Consider the following 18,547-nt stretch of genomic DNA (forward strand, 5'->3'; position numbering starts at 1 on the left):
CGTCTCTACTAAAAAAATACAAAACACTAGCCGGGCGAGGTGGCGGGCGCCTGTAGTCCCAGTTACTTGGGAGGCTGAGGCAGGAGAATGGCGTAAACCCGGGAGGCGGAGCTTGCAGTGAGCTGAGATCCGGCCACTGCACTCCAGCCCGGGCAACAAAGCGAGACTCCGTCTCAAAAAAAAAAAAAAAAAAAAAAAAAGAAAAGATTGTCATGTAGTAGATGCCTATTTATGCCAGCATATCAAGTTAGAGTAAGATGGCCATAAACTTAGATTTGTAATGTTATTCAGGGCCGGGGGCGGTGGCTCACGCCTGTAATCCCAGCACTTTGGGAGGCCGAGGCGGGCGGATCACGAGGTCAGGAGATCGAGACCATCCTGGCTAACACGGTGAACCCCCGTCTCTACTAAAGATACAAAAAATTAGCCGGACATGGTGGCATGTGCCTGTAGTACCAGCTACTCGGGAGGTTGAGGCAGGAGAATCACTTGAACCTGGGAGGCAGAGGTTGCAGTGAGCCGAGATCGCGGCACTGTACTCCAGCCTGGGTAACAGAGTGAGACGCCGTCTCAAAAAAATAAATAAATAAAATTAATGTTATTCAACCTAGGGCCATAGTTACATTTAGTAATTCTGCCAGTTGAAAATTGTAGCAGGAATATAATGGGACTTATTTTTAACACCATGTTGGATGTTTTTTGTGATAGGAGCAGTGGCTCTTTAAAATCTGAGACATTTCTGTTGTAGCCTTTTATACTTCCTTTTTTTTTTGAGACGGAGTTTCGTTCTTGTTCCCCAGGCTGGAGTACAATGGCGTGATCTCAGCTCACTGCAACCTCCGCCTTCCAGGTTCAAGCAATTCTGCCGCAGCCTCCTGAGTAGCTGAGATTATGGGCATGCGCCACCACACCCGGCTAATTTTGTATTTTTAGTAGAGACAGGGTTTCTCCATGTTGGTCAGGCTGATCTCAAACTCCCGACCTCAGATGATCCGCCCGCCTCGGCCTCCCAAAGTGCTGGGATTGCAGGCGTGAGCACTGCGCCCAGCCTATACTTTCATTTATAAGTTATTTCACTCCTACTTCTCTGTTGATCAAGGAAATATAAGAAATAGTTTTTGGTTAGATAAGCCATATTTATATCACACTGACCTTTTTGGTAATATAGACTGGCAGCTTGAATTTTGAGGGGAATTTAAAATAGTAGTGTAATTGGGAATAGAAGCTTAGTTGTTTGTTTGTTTTTAAGATAGGGTCTCACTCTGTCACCCAAGGTGGCTCAAGTGATCCTCTTGTCCCAGCCTCCTAAGTAGCTAGAATTACAAGTGTGTATTACCACACCCAGCCAATTTTTAAATTTTGGGTAGAGATGGGTTCTCGCTATGTTGCCCATACTGGTCTTGAACTCCTGGCCTCAAATGATCTTCCCACCTCAAGCTGTTTTTTATTTTTTGATTAGAGACCTTTTTTTTTGTGCTGCCAATTAGGATACGTTAATAGTTGATTTCTGTTTTGATGTGATTTATCAGCTGGGAATAATTAGAGTTGTATGTTTTGATTCTAAATCATCATGAAATTGATCAAGTATACCTCGGCTTCATTCAGTTATAATTTCAACATGTATGGTTGTTACTGTTTTTGGATTGCCTCATATTTAGGGTCAAGAAAGTGACTCATCAGAGACCTCTGTGCGAGGACCCCGGATTAAACATGTCTGCAGAAGAGCAGCTGTTGCCCTTGGCCGAAAACGAGCTGTGTTTCCTGATGACATGCCCACCCTGAGTGCCTTACCATGGGAAGAACGAGAAAAGATTTTGTCTTCCATGGGGAATGATGGTAGGTCAGGAAGGTCAACTTGGAGTCAGAACAGGCTTTTGATTTGTTTGTTGATTATTCTGGGGATGCCCAGTAGGCTCTTCATAGTTAGTCTAGGTCCTCTGAAAAACAGATGGCAAGAGGGGATTAAAAACATGAGGATTTTATTAAAGGAAATGCCTGAGAAGGGAAACGGGGAGGTAGCCAGGGAAGGCTGGGAGAGCTGTCAGACTGTGATGCCCGTCTCACCCCCATGAAGGAGAAGGGGAAGGAAGGCTAGAATCTTCCTAGACTGCTGTGCAGGTAAGAAAGGTTTAGAAAGCTGTCAAGGTGTCTTTGAGTAAAAGTGGACTGTCAGGGGAGTCTTGTGTCTCTTGGGAGCAGGGGAGGAGTCACTCCTCCACCAAGTCACTGCCTGAAAGCCCATGGTAAGTGTGGCCTCTGCACCACTCGATTTCAGAGCACAGAAGCGGGGACCCAGGTCAGTTGTGCTTTCTGTAGTTGGAGGTCTAGGAGGCACGTTCTCATGGCTGCCATATAGTTCTTAAGTGCAGAGTGGCCACTCAAAATGAATTTAGAGGTTTGAAGAATCCTTAGAAGCATTTGGTTTCTATTCTTGATTTTAGATTAGACTGTTTTGTTTTCAATATTTGGAATTTTGCTTTCATCGAGACGCAAGTTGTTGGCTTTTTTTTTTTTTTTGAGACGGAGTCTCGTTGTGTTGCCCAAGCTGGAGTACAGGGGCATGATCTCAGCTTACTATAGCCTCCACTTCCTGGGTTCAAGCGATTCTCCTGCATCAGCCTCCTGAGTATCTAGGATTACAGGCATGTGCCACCATGCCCAGCTAATTTTTGTATTTTTAGTGGAGAGGGGTTTTGCTATGTTGGCCAGCTGGTCTCAAACCCCTGACCTCAGGCGATCTGCCCGGCTCAGCCTCCCAAAGTGCTAGGATTAGAGACATGAGCCACTGTGCCCGGCCAAGTTATTGGCATTTTTACACATTTAAATAATTATTTAAAATAGATTCTGAGTTCTGTATATAAATATTTTAATATATTTTATTTTTGGAGTACCAATTAAAACAAGGTTTGAAGGTATCTAATGATAGAAGGGGATTTTTGAGAACCTCTCCTTCTACTCCCAAGAAGGGATTCAGTACTCCCTTGGAACTAATGCCTCATTTCTTTAACAGACAAGTCATCAATTGCTGGCTCAGAAGATGCTGAACCTCTTGCTCCACCCATCAAACCAATTAAACCTGTCACTAGAAACAAGGCACCCCAGGAACCTCCAGTAAAGAAAGGACGGCGATCGAGGCGGTGTGGGCAGTGTCCCGGCTGCCAGGTGCCTGAGGACTGTGGTGTTTGTACTAATTGCTTAGATAAGCCCAAGTTTGGTGGTCGCAATATAAAGAAGCAGTGCTGCAAGTAAGTAGGTGTTTCACTCTGACATGTTGACCTCTCAACCATAAAGTTGCTTATTTATCCCTAGTTTGTTGCACAGATGCATCAGGACACTGAATGTGGTTGTAATTGAGTTGTAAGACTTGTTACAGTTAGATTTTGTGGTGTGGGCTGTTCTTAAATAAGAAATACTCTGGGGCCATGCTGTCATTAATAGAATGTTCTGCAACAATGGAAATGTTCTATTGGAATAGTAGACAACAATAATGGAAATGTTTAGTTCAGTGTGGCAGCCATTAGCCACATGTGGCTATTGAGTGCTTGACATGTGATTAGTGTGACTGAGAAACTACATTGTTTACTTCGTTTAACTTTAGCCATGTGTAACTAATGACTACCATATCAGACTGTAGCTCTGGAGGATTCCTACTTAAAACCTGACAACTTTATGAAATTATGTTGACCCAACAAAATTATGACAATTCGGGAAACATTGGAGATACACTGCATAAATATCTGTGCTTTCCGACTGTCTCTTAGAATATTTTCGTGCACATGGAATTTTTTTTTTTTAAGAGACAGGGTCTTGCTCTGATACCCAGGCTGGAGTGCAGTGGCATGATCATAGCTCACTGCCAACGTTGAACTCCTAGGCTCCAGTGATCCTCCTGCCTTGGCCTCTCAAAGTACTGGGATTACAGGCATGAGCCACAGTGCTTGGCCTCATATGAAATTTCTGTTGGTTTTTTTTTTTTTGAGACGGAGTTTCGCTCTTTTTGCCCAGGCTGGAGTGCAATGGCGCAATCTCCGCCTCCCGGGTTCAAGCGATTCTCCTGCCTCAGCCTCTCGAGTAGCTGGGATTACAAGCATGCGCCACCATGCCTGGCTAATTTCTGTATTTTTAGTAGAGACGGGGTTTCTCCATGTTGGTCAGGCTGGTCTTGAACTCCCGACCTCAGGTGATCTACCTGCCTCGGCCTCCCAAAATGCTGGGATTACAGGTGTGAGCCACCGCACCCGGCCGAAATTTCTATTTTTAAGAAGTTTTGTTTTAATTTGTATGGGTACATAGTAGGTATATACATTTATGGTATATATAAGATGTTTTGATACAGGCATGCAATGCATCATAATCATATCATGCAAAATGGGGTATCCATTCCCTTAAGCATTTATCCTTTGTATTATAAACAATCCAGTTACACTCTTTCAGTCATTTTTAAATGTACAATTAAATTATTATTGACTATAATCACCCTGTTGTGCTATCAAATACTAAGTCTTATTCATTCTTTCTAATTATTTTTTTGTACCCATTAGCCATCCCCTAATATGGAATTTTTTATGTTGAAATTTTTATTACTCTACTTTTTCTCCTTTTTTTAGTCAGTTTGTGGATGTACTTTTTGCCATCTGGGATACTTTATTTAAAGTAGATCAAGATAGTAGCATAAACAAATTTTGGTGATTGAGCATCTTGTAAATTACCTGGCACAAATAATAGGTATCAATAGATATTTGCTGAATGAGTGAGTGACATGAAAGTGATTAATATAAAGAATAGTTGGGAGAAATGCTACATTATTTACTTCAGGGGAGATAATTTCTAGGAGACAAGAAGTAGTTCTGTGCTTTGGTTTGGTCTGACCTTAAGCAAGAATCTTGTCTCAGTCTCATTAGTGGAAAGAAGTAAAGCAATTCACAGATCACAAAAAAGTACATGATAGCAAGATAAAGTTGTGCTAAATTTAAGAGTTAAAGTGGATTCAGTGCAATTGTAGACTTCAGATTACATTAGAATTTTATTAAATCTAAATTTAGGGGTGAAGTATATATCAAAGCCACCAGATTTAATTATAACATTGTAGTGGTAGACAAAGGAGTTGTTTGATAATTTTAGTCTGTTTTGTGTTAAGATTACTTGATGAATATTAACCTCATAAGAGAGTAGGACTGATGCGACTACGAGAAATACTGACTGATCACTTTGTGTGTAGTGCTAGTCAGTGTTGGATTACAAGAAATTTGAGTCCCATTTCAAAAATAATTTGATATTTGCTCCTTTTAGATCCTAAAGGTAGGTGAAATTGCTGATCCGGGGATTCAAAGGCTCAGATTTAATCTGAGTAATGAGCAGTCCTTTTTTCAGCTATAAAAATGTGAACCTGAATAAAGATTCATTGATTGTTTCAGGCAAAATGAACACTTGTTTCAGTGCTTCTCTTCTAAATTTAATTTGTTTCATGGTTTAATCCTTGTTTTCCTAGGATGAGAAAATGTCAGAATCTACAATGGATGCCTTCCAAAGCCTACCTGCAGAAGCAAGCTAAAGGTAGTGTTGTTAAAAAGGTCTTCCCCCAAACGTTCCTTGCTTAAATGCTGTGTAGTTGTATACATCCAGTAGAAGAGAATACTTTTTTTTTTTTTTAAGTGCAACTCTTTCGCAGGGAGTAGATTGTTGAAGCTAGGTAATAGGTACATGGGGGTTGATTGGACTATTTCCTGTATTGGGGGATATTTTTTAAATTTTACATAATAAGTCTTAAGATTTATATAAAAATTATAGTTCATTCAATTTCCTAGAGCAATTAAAGTATACCTATTTCACCTGATCAACTTAGCATTAACTTTCTTTAGCCTTTCAATGCTAACTTTTAGCTGCAGGAAACTGAGAATGTTGTGTCACGTTTCTACGCTTCTATTTTTTAAATGTATTTTTTTAACTTATTTTTAATTTTTGTAGATACATAGCAGGTGTATTTATTTACTTATTTATTTTTTTGAGACAGAGTCTCACTCTGTCTTTCAGGCTGGGGTGCAGTAGCATGATTATGACTCACTGTAGCTTCGACCTCCCAGACTGAAGCCATCCTCCCACCTCAGCCTCCCTAGTAGCCGGGACTACAGGTGCGCACCACCACGCCTGGCTAATTTTTGTAATTTTTGTTTGCAGAGACGGGATTTTGCCATGTTGCCCAGGCTGGTCTTGAACTCCTGGGCTCAAGCAATCCTCTCACCTTGGCCTCCCAAAGTGCTGGAATTACAGGCATGAGCCACCACTGCACCTGGCCAGCAGGTGTATTAATTTATGGGGGTACATGAGATATGTTGATACAGGCATACAATGGGTAATAATCACATCAGGGTACATGGGATGTCCATTACCTCAAGCATTTATCCTTTGTGTTACAAACAATCTAATTATACTCTTGTAATTATTTTTAAGGGTACAGTAAATTATTGCTGACTGTAATTACCCTGTTGTACTATCAAAAACTAGATCTTATTCACTTCTATCTAGCTATATTTTTGTACCCATTAACCATCCCCACTTTCCCCCTCAACCTCACTACCCTTCTCAGCCTCTCGTAACCATCATTCTCTCTGTCTCTATCTCCATCATTTCAATTGTTTTAATTTTTAGCTCCCACAAATGAGTGCGAACATGTGATGTTTGTCTCTCTGTGCCTGGCTTATTTCACTTAACATAATGTCCTCTAGTTCCATCCATGTGGTTTCAGATGATAGGATCTCGTTCGTTTTTATGGCTGAATAGTACTCCATTGTGGATATGTACCACATATTCTTTATCCATTCATCTGTTAATGGACGCTTAGATTGCTTTCAAATCTTGGCTGTCATGAATATTGCTGCAGTAAACATGAGAGTGCAGATATCTCTTTGATATACTGATTTCCTTTCTTTTGGTATATACCTAGCTGTGGGATTGCTGGATCATATGGTGGCTCTGTAATTCTATTTTAAATAAAATTATTCTCACTTATAGACAGATGATGTTGTTGTTTTTCCCCCAGCTGTGAAAAAGAAAGAAAAAAAGTCTAAGACCAGTGAAAAGAAAGAGAGCAAAGAGAGCAGTGTTGTGAAGAACGTGGTGGACTCTAGTCAGAAACCTACCCCATCAGCAAGAGAGGATCCTGCCCCAAAGAAAAGCAGTAGTGAGCCTCCTCCACGAAAGCCCGTCGAGGAAAAGAGTGAAGAAGGAAATGTCTCGGCCCCTGGGCCTGAATCCAAACAGGCCACCATTCCAGCTTCTAGGAAGTCAAGCAAGCAGGTCTCCCAGCCAGCACCGGTCATCCCCCCTCAGCCACCTACTACAGGACCGCCAAGAAAAGAAGTTCCCAAAACCACTCCTAGTGAACCCAAGAAAAAGCAGCCTCCACCACCAGAATCAGGTGAGTGCAGAGGGCAAGAAGGAATTGCTGAACCACAAGTACTAACAAAAAAGCACTGATGTTTCAAACAGCATTTGAAAGCAGGAAATGTATGATTTTAAGTCTTCAGTTCAAGAAAATCAGCTCTCTTTCTAACTATTATGTATAATAATAAACAAACAAAAAACCAGTTAAATTGGAGATATTGTTTTAATTTCCTGTTCGAAGCCTAGAGTTTAAATAGTTTTTTTTTTTTTCTAATGCCCCTTTCTTCACAGGTCAGTCAGTACTAAAGTAGTTGTTGCCAGCATCTGACTGCAATTTATTCTGAATTTTTTAGGTCCAGAGCAGAGCAAACAGAAAAAAGTGGCTCCCCGCCCAAGTATCCCTGTAAAACAAAAACCAAAAGAAAAGGTGAGGAGAGATTTGTTTCTCTGCCATTTCTCAGGGATGTATTCTATTTTGTAGGGAAAAAGCCTTATCCTTGACTTCTATGTATATGGCAGTGGAATTTCTTAAAATTAAGAAATTTCAAGTTTAGGCTTTTAGCTGGGCACGGTGGCTCATGCCGGTAATCCCAACACTTAATGAGGCTGAGGTGGGAAGATTGCTTGAGGCCAGCAGTTCAAGACCAACCTGGGCAACATAGCAAGACCCTGTCTTTATTTAAACAAAAAAACAAAAGAAGAAGTAGTTAGCCAGGCATGGTGGCGCTTGCCTGTAGTCCCAGGTACTCAGGAGGCTGAGACAGAAGGATCATCTTGAGCCCAGGAATTCGAGGCTACAGTGAGCTATGATTATACCATTGCAGTCCAGCCTGGGTGACAAAGCAAAACACCATCTCCAAAAAAAAAAGTTTGGGCTTGGCGAGGCACGGTGGCTCACGCCTGTGATCCCAGCACTTTGGGAAGCCGAAGCGGGCAGATCACTTGAGGTCAAGAGTTTGAGACCAGCCTGGCCAACATGGTGAAACCCTATCTCTACTAAAAATACAAAAATTAGCCGGGTGTGGTAGTGGGCGCTTGTAATCCTAGCTACTTGGGAGGCTGAGGCAGGGGAATTGCCTGAACCTGTGAGTCAGAGGCTGCAGTGAGCTTAGACTGCATCACTGCACTCTAGCCTGGATGACAGAGCGAGACTCCATCTCAAAAAAAAAAAAAGTTTAGGCTTTAGCCTGTTTCTTTTTTGGTCTCTTCCTTGTTGCTTTTCCCTTCTTTGTGGCCCTGTATGTTCTAGCCTAGGAATCTGCTTATTCTAAAAGCCATTTGGCATAATTATTTTTTGACCCCAACATCCTTTAGCAATTATTTGTCTGTAAAAATCACCCTTCCTTGTTTTCACTATTTTTATTTATTATGGATAAAGAGATAGTGTGGTGACTTACATCTATAATCCCAGCACTCTGGGGGACCAAGGCAGGAGGATCACTTGAGGGCAGGAGCTGGAGACCAACCTGGGCAACACAGTGACACACAGTTGCTATAAAAAATTTAAAAATCAACTAGGCATGGTGGCATGCACCTGTAGTCCCAGCTACTCTTGAGAAGCTGAGGCAGGAGGATCACTCGAGCCCACGAGGTCTAGGCTGCGGTGAACTATGATTGTGCCACTGTATTGCAGCCTAGGCAACAAAGCAAGACCCAATCTCTTAAAAATTTTTTTTTTGAAGATTATTTCTCTGTTTATGTTGGAAACATGTTTTTTAGATCTATTAATAAGATTTGTCATTTGTGTTATTATCTGTTGCAAATATGAAGGCAAATAGGGTGTGATTTTGTTCTATATTCATCTTTTGTCTCCTTAGGAAAAACCACCTCCGGTCAATAAGCAGGAGAATGCAGGCACTTTGAACATCCTCAGTACTCTCTCCAATGGCAATAGTTCTAAGCAAAAAATTCCAGCAGATGGAGTCCACAGGATCAGAGTGGACTTTAAGGTAAAGGTTTTCAGTGACCGTAAAGTATATTGAGTGTCAAAGACTTTAAATAAAGAAAATGCTACTACCAAAGGTGTTGAAAGAGGAAATCAGCACCAACTGGGGAAATGAATAAGAACTCCCATTCACAGATAGGTTTAGCGCTGGGAGAGCTTTGGTCAGTGTTCTTAGGTCACTGTTTGTGAACTGACTGCAGAACATAGATAATGAAACATTCCTATCCATCCTGAGCAGTATCAGAGGAAGTAATTCCTTCACATGGAAAGTATCAAACCATGATGATTCCTTGAGTTAGCAAAACTGTAAGGGAAATTCAGTCCCAGTGTATCTTTGCAATATATGCGATATGAATTGAACAAATAAGCGAGCCTTTTAATAGTCTGTGTCTGAGATTTAAACTTTCTAAAGCAGCAGTTATTTTTGGACTCATTAAAATGAAATACTCTGACATTCTGATGTCATACTAATTTTATGCTTTTCATCCTTATTTTCCATCCAAAGTTGTGTAATTGTAAAACTTTCCTAAGTGACCTTTCTCTCTCCACAGGAGGATTGTGAAGCAGAAAATGTATGGGAGATGGGAGGCTTAGGAATCTTGACTTCTGTTCCTATAACACCCAGGGTGGTTTGCTTTCTCTGTGCCAGTAGTGGGCATGTAGAGGTAAGGCATCCTGCTTCTTTGTACCCCAGGAAGTACACAGATTATTTTTCTGTGGATGAAATTACTATAGTCTGTTTTGTTGGTGTTTAGCAGGTACTATCCCCTGTTTAAACCAGCTAAAGAAATGTTTTGAAGTATTTTAGAGATTTTAGGAAGGAATCTGCTATTAGAGTAGCAAAGTTATTGAGAGTGAAAAGATCAATAATCCCATCTCTCTTAAATTCAGTCTTTATTAGAGTTCTGATCTTTCTGTTAGATGTCTAAATAAGAGAAAAAATTATACAGTGGTCTATTAAAAGGGATGCTGTTGGTGGTGGTTTTATATTGTATATCAGAGCCTCTTTGTCTACAAAGAGCTCTTACCAATTAATAAGAAAAAGGAATGATATCCAGAAAAAAAATAGGCAAAAGACAGAAATAGATAATTCACAAAATTAGAAATAAATACATGGTAGGTGGCGGGGGAGGTGAAAGGAGGGTGTCTGTTTTTTAGCCCTCTAGTGACCAAAAACTGGAAATTAAAGCATGATAAAAAAGAATCCTGAATAAATGGGGACTTTCTGTTGGTAGAAAGAAATATAGATTAGTTACAATCTTTCTTTCTGAGGGAATTATTTGGAAATATATATTTATCTTTAAAATAGGTATATCCTCTAACATAGCAATTGCACTTCAAATACTTATGGATATAAATAGATAAATTGGCAAACCTGTAGATATAAAGTAGTGTTCATTTCAATATTGTTCATGATAATAAAAAACTGGAAACAACCCAAAAGTCCATATAGGAGCATGGGTTAAAATAAGTATAGGGCATATATAATGGCAAATATGAAGTCCTAAAGATGATAATATAGATTGATGTTATTAGGTTGGTGCCAAAGTAATTGCAGTAATAACATGGAAAGATGTCCATAACATATCACTGAGTGAAAAGAACAGATTACAAGATAGTATATAAAGCACAATCCCATCTTAGTTTGGAAAAGTGTTTTTAGAATATATATCTAGAAAACAATCTGGAAGGATTCATACCAAAATATTAAGAGTATGGTTGGATTATGGGTGACCTCTATTTGTTTCTCTGTTTTTTTGGTTTTTTTTTAAATCTTTCTGAGTTTTTTTGCAGTATGTACCACCTTTACAATGAGAAAGGAAAAAGTGCACAATTTTGAATAGGAAGCAGTAGTTTGTCATTTATAAGGGACATATCCTACATCCTTTACAGTTCTTAAATTCCTGGCAGATACCTCTTTGGCTTATTACTTACCACATAAGATATGTATGCAAAGGTAGTAAAGAAAATCCAGGTCGGGTGCAATGGCTCATGCCTGTAATCCCAGCACTTTGGGAGGCTGAGGCAGGAGGACTGCTTGAGCTCAGGAGTTCAAGATCAGCCTGAGCAACAGTGAGACCTCATCTCTACTCAAAAAAAAAAAAAAAAAAAAAATACCAGGCATGGTAGCATGTGCCTATAGTCCCAGCTACTCTAGTCCCAGCTACTTGGGAGGCTGAGGTGAGAGGATCACTTGAGCCCAGGAGATCAAAGCTGTAGTGAGCCATTATCACACCACTGCACTCCAGCCTGGGCAACTAAGCAAGACCCTGTCTCAAAAAAATAAAAAAGAAAAAAAAAAAGAAAACATAAGAAAATCCAAGTTAGGTTGAAATCTGAATGTTGAGCAGTCAGTGAGACACAAACTAGGTAAGAAACTCAACCCTGCCCACTTGCCATTTGAAGTTATTACTAGCAAAATTACAAATTATTGCCTGGTATTCATTTACTAAGCAAATATTCTCTTAGTCCATATTATGAACAACTTATTGTTCTAAGTGCAGGAGTTGCTTCAGATATCATTGAGACTGAGAATATTCAGTCTACAAGTGCCAGGGGTCTACTATATCTCTTTTCCCTCCTAATATAGTGCTTTGCACCCACATTTATGCCACCCACAGGTATAACTTATTTTTATAGCACCAGTCCTTCAACTTCTGGGATTAAACAGATTTCTTTTTCAGGGTATAATTGTTCTGATTTAAATTCTTTATAGTTGTACATAGCAATCTCACAGGATTCCTAAAACATGAATTAGAGAATAGCCTGCTGCCTGCACTGCACTCCTAAAGCATAACCAGTGCTTGATGAACTCTCTTCCAGGCGAACTTTTTAAACTTTTTATGTTGACATGATTTCAGATTTACAAAAAAACTATGAGTCGTACAAAGAATTCTAGGTACCCCTCACCCAGATTCCCTAAGTGTTAATATGTTTCTCTGTGTGTATCTCTTCTACAAAATAACAAATAAAATACATATACACATTTTACCTATAGATACACATTTGTCTAAAAATTTGAGAACAAGTTGCAGACATATACCATTTTACCTATAAATATTTTAGTGTGTATTTTTAAAAATCAAGGACATTCTTGTATTTAACCATGGTATAATTACCAAATCAGGAAATTAACATTGGTACATTACTATTATCTGATCTATAGGCCTTATTTAGGTTTGACCAATTGTCCCAATAATTCCTTTGTGGCAAATGAAAATTCTGGATTATCCTAATTAGTATTTTTGAAAATCCTATATCAATATGAAAATAACTTATTTCTAAAATTAGAAATGGAGGCTGGGCGTGGTGACTCATGCCTGCAATCCTAGCACTTTGGGAGGCCTAGGCGGGTGGATCACGAGGTCAGGAGATGGAGACCATCTTCGCTAACACGGTGAAACCCCGTCTCAAAAAATTAGCCAGGTGTGGTGGCACGCACCTGTAATCCAGCTACTCAGGAGACTGAGGCTGGAGAATCGCTTGAACACGGGAGGCAGAGATTGCAATGAGTCGAGATCGCACCACTGCACCCCAGCCTGGGCGACAGAGTGAGACTCTATGTCAAAAAAATAAGTAAATAAAAATAAAAATGAATTAAAAAAAATAGAAATGGAAAGGACAAACCAGAGCTTAGAATTGTTTCGTATATTACAGAAAACGTTTAAACCCTCCCTATTTCCCTCACCCCACTCCTTTACATTCCCATAGCTCTTTGTTTATACCACTCTTAGGGCACTTAGCATGTTCTCTTAGATCTTGGATTATATTTACTTTGTTACTTTCTAATTCCACTGTTATTACCACTTTAGTACTCTGAATCTCCCACAGTGCCCAATACTGTACTTTTTTACATAGTCATTATAATGAATATGTATTGACTTAAATATATGCCAGTGGACTACTAAAACCCAAAGTATATAAGGAGGGTATGGTTGATTATGTTTTTCTACATATTATTTGACATACTTCTATCTTCCCATGTTCTTACTATAGTTTGTATATTGCCAAGTCTGTTGTGAGCCCTTCCACAAGTTTTGTTTAGAGGAGAACGAGCGCCCTCTGGAGGACCAGCTGGAAAATTGGTGTTGTCGTCGCTGCAAATTCTGTCACGTTTGTGGAAGGCAACATCAGGCTACAAAGGTACAAAACTTGGTAATAGAACTACAGCTGGACCTCTGTGTCAGTGGGTTCTGTATCCCTGGACTCAACCAATCTTGGATTGATTATATGTGGGAAAAAATTAGTAGTTGCCTCTGTACTCTACGTGAACAGACTTTTTCTTGTCATTATTTGCTAAACAATACAGTATAACAACTATTTACATTGTATTAGGTATGATAAGTAATCTAGAGATAATTTAAAGTATATGGCGAGCAGATCACTTGAGGCCAGGAGTTCGAGACCATCTGAGCTAACATGGTGAAACCCCATCTCTACTAAAAATACAAAAAATTAGCCAGGCGTGGTGGTGGTCACCTGTAGTCCCAGCTACTTGGGAGGCTGAGGCAGGAAAATCTCTTGAACTTTGGACTCAGAGGTTGCAGTGAGCCACTCCAGCCTGTGGTGCAGTCTGTCACGCCAGCCTGGGTGACAGAGTGAGACTCCATCTCAAAAAAAAATAAGTATATGGGAGGATGTGCATTTTCTTATATGCAAATGCTGCACCATTTTGTCTAAGGGACTTGAGTATCCATGGACTTTGGTATCCTCTGGGGGTCCTGGAACCAATCCCTCACGGAAATCAAGGGTGACTGTGCTTAGAGTATTGCTTTCTTTTTCGATCTCTATTTCTGTCTTCCAGTTAAGATTTTGTATCTATATTATTTCTCTTTTTGCTTAGTCTGTCTTTAGTATTTAATTGGGTGTCATCAGTTGCCTATTTTGTGTTTTAATTTTGGAACAATGGCAGAAAACATGATACTGAATAAAATTCCAAAAATAAGTCAAATCTCCCTAGTAAGAATGCTGATCACCAAGTGCCTTTGGCAGGAGTAAATAATGCGTGAGGAAATTAAAACTTACAGTTGTGTGCTCTACTTACTTGCCAGTAAATGTGAAATGGGGTGCTAAATAATAGGTGTTGGGTGAAGGTAATATGATGCTTATCATTTTGCCATTATATTTTCTTACAGCAGCTGCTGGAGTGTAATAAGTGCCGAAACAGCTATCACCCTGAGTGCCTGGGACCAAACTACCCCACCAAACCCACAAAGAAAAAGAAAGTTTGGGTGAGTTATACACATGATGCTCTTTTATAGAGAACCGTCCTGTGACTATTGGGCCTATGTAACTTGTATTACAAATATCTATGCTTGAGGATGTCAGTATGACAATCTTTTTGCCTCATTACTAGGAAATCATCTCAGTAGAGAAATGAAATCTATAAATGGATGCATTTGAGAACCTTTTAGTTAAGGAAAGATATTAAAAACAAGAAATTCCTGTTGAATTTATTTTCCTCTTTTCTAGATCTGTACCAAGTGTGTTCGCTGTAAGAGCTGTGGATCCACAACTCCAGGCAAAGGGTGGGATGCACAGTGGTCTCACGATTTCTCACTGTGCCATGACTGCGCCAAGCTCTTTGCTAAAGGTACCCAAAAAGCCAGTTTTGCCAACTTTCGGAGGTTGTACTTGGTGTTTTGGAGGTGAACTAGACTCTCTAGTGAAATGAAATAAAAAGTCTCACACATTATGTCAAGGATACCATTTAGACACATTTCCTAAGTTCCTGTTTAGAACTTAGCAACTAGAAATGTCTTGTTAGTTCATATGGGAAGTGTTAAGAGGACTTTTCATTATAACTAACCACAAAGAAATCCTCTAAGCTAGTATTTCCCAAAGTGTGGTATATATATTATACATTTGTTTATTTCAGAAGTGATTTTAGTTGGTACCCAAACATTTTCTTTTAATAGTTATATTAGAAAAAATATTAATATAACTAATACATTAAACCTATTATATTACTGACTTAGGATAATCATATAAAGTTCAGTATTTTAACTAAGATAAGCAGATCAGTTTGAAGAAGTTCATTAAGTAAAAAATAATAGAGGAGATCTCTGTATATAAAGAAAATTTATGAAGGTTATGCAGAGTACTGAATCTTAGGAAGTGCTCCTCTAAGCTCTAATATAAATGCCCTAGAAATAAGGAAAAAGCTTACATGTACTGTTTCTGACTTCCATATTGCCACTTCCTTTTAAATATTTAAATATTTCTTTCAAATGTGTGAGAAATTTCTCTCTTCCATTCTTTTCTATTGTTTTACCTTGAAAATCTACCTTATGACCTTTATAAATGAAAACTAGTAAACTAAAGAAAACTAGTGGCGTATGAAGCTTTTCTGTGAGTATCTGAGGGGTTCAGAATAATCTTGAGACTGCAGATATGTGAACATTCCACAGTAGATCCATGCTGGTGTTCATGATCCCAGAAGAAGATTTAGATTGGGTTGGTATATGCAAGTCAAGGGCCGTAAAAACACATATACGTGAGCCAAAGCACTGCTGTAAACTTTGCTTTGCTTTCAGGAAACTTCTGCCCTCTCTGTGACAAATGTTACGATGATGATGACTATGAGAGTAAGATGATGCAATGTGGGAAGTGTGATCGCTGGGTCCATTCCAAATGTGAGAATCTTTCAGGTACAGAAGGTTGGAGTCTTTTTATTTCAGTTTTCTTCTTTATAGGTACTACTGCATTTATAAGCCTCTAGAGCACTTTAAACCTAAAATTATGGTTGTGTTGTTATTTGAAATCTCTAAAGTTTTTTTTTTTTGAGACAGAGTCTTGCTCTGTTGCCCAGGCTGGAGTGCAGTGGTGCAATCTCCACTCACTGCAAGCTCCGCCTCCCGGGTTTACGCCATTCTCCTGCCTCAGCCTCCAGAGTAGCTGGGACTACAGGCGCCCGCCACCGCGCCCGGCTAATTTTTTGTATTTTTAGTAGAGACGGGGCTTCACGGTGTTAGCCAGGATAGTCTCCATCTCCTGACCTTGTGATCCGCCCGTCTCGGCCTCCCAAAGTGCTGGGATTACAGGCGTGAGCCACCGCGCCCGGCCTAAATTTATTTTTTAGTTTCTAGAATAAGCAGCATTGTATTACATTTGTGCTCACTTATCTTGAATATATGCCTTTAAAGTATTTATTTGCTGTCCTTTGTGGGTTCCATAACCTGATTCTCAATAACCAAATTCAGGATTGGTGTTAATTAATAATGCCACTTTTTGAGATCAATATGTGTGATATCCAGGAGGATATTAGAATCTTAATGTGGTGCCCAACATATGGCTTTATAGTAAGTTCAGTGGAATAGTTTCCTCTTCTTCCTCTCTCCCATTCTTCAGAGGACCTCATCATGGTAGGTTTTTGTTTTCTTAGATGAGATGTATGAGATTCTATCTAATCTGCCAGAAAGTGTGGCCTACACTTGTGTGAACTGTACTGAGCGGCACCCTGCAGAGTGGCGACTGGCCCTTGAAAAAGAGCTGCAGATTTCTCTGAAGCAAGTTCTGACAGCTTTGTTGAATTCTCGGACTACCAGCCATTTGCTACGCTACCGGCAGGTAGGCCAAGTCTCATTTTTTTTCTGAGAGCTTGTTCTTAGGTAGTTTTTATGTAGTGTTTCTCTTTTGTTTTGCTTCATTCTCCTCACTTAATTTTTAGTTACTTGTTGTGGCTATAACCATTAGGAAAATATTTAGAGCCAAGAGTAGGACCTTCTTTAGAGTAAGAAATGGGAAGGAGCTGTATCTTCAAAGGTCTTGCTGTTATAATGAGAAATTTGGACTTTATACTCTGAACGTGATGGGGAGCCAGTGAAGCACTTCACCCAAGACAGTAACCTGATCAGAGTTGCTTCTTAGAAAATATTATTCTGACTGGAGTGGAGAAGGACTGGAGATACCTGAGCTAGAGGCAGGATTCGTAGTTAGGAGACAGTTATAGTAATCAATTGGAAAAACACTTTCTGTCTATGTAAGTTGTGAACTTTACACATTTATAAAGTAGTCATTAGAAGAACCATATGGATCACTTTTAACTCAGAGCTAAGCTGCTGTTTTATCTTTTAATAGAGCTCCCTTTTTTTTAATAGGAAAGTTAGCTGCTTTCTATGTTATACTCAAAAGGAACTGAACACAGTTTCAGCTTCTTCATACTAGGTTTGGAAATTACCAAGAAAAGTTCCTAAGTTAGCCTAGCTAAGCTATTACATAACAGTCTCATTTTTAACTTTCCTTTTCTATTTGAGAAATCTGATTATTTTCATGTTCTTTGGAATATGAAATGAATATGAATCATTCAGTACCATCTTTATTAATTTTAATAGAATTTGCATGGACACCTTGGTTTTAGTGTTAGATAAAAGCAACATATCTTTCCTGGCAATAGGCTGCCAAGCCTCCAGACTTAAATCCCGAGACAGAGGAGAGTATACCTTCCCGCAGCTCCCCCGAAGGACCTGATCCACCAGTTCTTACAGAGGTCAGCAAACAGGATGATCAGCAGCCTTTAGATCTGGAAGGAGTCAAGAGGAAGATGGACCAAGGGAATTACACATCTGTGGTATGTTTCTACAGCGAGCCATCAAAATTTCTAGTGCCAGTGTAGCTTCCTTGGATCTGTGGGGCATGAGGCTGAGTATAAGTAAATTAAAAAATGATTTGTATTATATTTAGAAATGTCACATGGCTTTAGAAACCAAAAAATGTATGAGTTATTTTAGCTTTGTGTTTCAGAAGAAGGGTTATGATAGGGAAGGTAATGTCTTAAAATAGTTCTTTTATTTCACTTTCATCTCAGTTTTCTGAAAATTATTTTTATATTAAGAGGAAGCACTAACAAACTGTTGATGTGGAAAATGCTAATGTGAAATTAATTGGTTCTCCCTCCCCTTTTGAGATCAGATCTGAATAATGTGCCTTTCTTTATAAGATCTTCATTTGTAGATAGATGCCTGTTAATTTTATGATTTTAAGAATGTATAGGAAATGATCATTTATTATCTCATGGTCTATATTTGCTATTCTGTTCTTTATTATTATTTTTGAGATGGAGTCTCGCTCTGTTACCCAGGCTGGAAGGCAGTGACAGGATCTCAGCTCACTGCAACCTCCGCCTCCCATGTTCAAGTGATTCTCCTGCTTCAGCCTCCTGAGTAGCTAGGATTACAGGCATGCGCCATCATGCCTGGCTAACTTTGTATTTTTAGTAGAGAT

At 39.4% G+C, this 18,547-nt stretch overlaps 1 protein-coding gene across 14 annotated transcripts in view; it reads left to right on the forward strand.

Annotated features, from left to right (window-relative positions):
- Positions 1 to 18,547, forward strand: part of KMT2A (lysine methyltransferase 2A) — a 91,459-nt gene that overhangs the window by 40,075 nt on the left and 32,837 nt on the right. For 6 of the 14 annotated variants that reach the window (XM_065529038.2, XM_065529041.2, XM_065529047.2 and 3 more), the window contains 13 exons: positions 1,659 to 1,836; positions 3,011 to 3,245; positions 5,489 to 5,553; positions 7,037 to 7,414; positions 7,734 to 7,807; positions 9,198 to 9,329; positions 9,877 to 9,990; positions 13,322 to 13,468; positions 14,461 to 14,556; positions 14,798 to 14,918; positions 15,862 to 15,984; positions 16,710 to 16,894; positions 17,721 to 17,894. In XM_065529038.2, the coding sequence (XP_065385110.1) occupies positions 1,659 to 1,836; positions 3,011 to 3,245; positions 5,489 to 5,553; positions 7,037 to 7,414; positions 7,734 to 7,807; positions 9,198 to 9,329; positions 9,877 to 9,990; positions 13,322 to 13,468; positions 14,461 to 14,556; positions 14,798 to 14,918; positions 15,862 to 15,984; positions 16,710 to 16,894; positions 17,721 to 17,894 (2,022 nt within the window). The remainder of the gene's footprint in view (positions 1 to 1,658; positions 1,837 to 3,010; positions 3,246 to 5,488; positions 5,554 to 7,036; positions 7,415 to 7,733; positions 7,808 to 9,197; positions 9,330 to 9,876; positions 9,991 to 13,321; positions 13,469 to 14,460; positions 14,557 to 14,797; positions 14,919 to 15,861; positions 15,985 to 16,709; positions 16,895 to 17,720; positions 17,895 to 18,547) is intronic. The other 8 variants (XM_065529040.2, XM_065529042.2, XM_065529044.2 and 5 more) reach the window with 4 other exon arrangements.

Source organism: Macaca fascicularis, chromosome 14 (assembly GCF_037993035.2).
Source record: "Macaca fascicularis isolate 582-1 chromosome 14, T2T-MFA8v1.1".
NCBI lineage: Eukaryota > Metazoa > Chordata > Mammalia > Primates > Cercopithecidae > Macaca > Macaca fascicularis.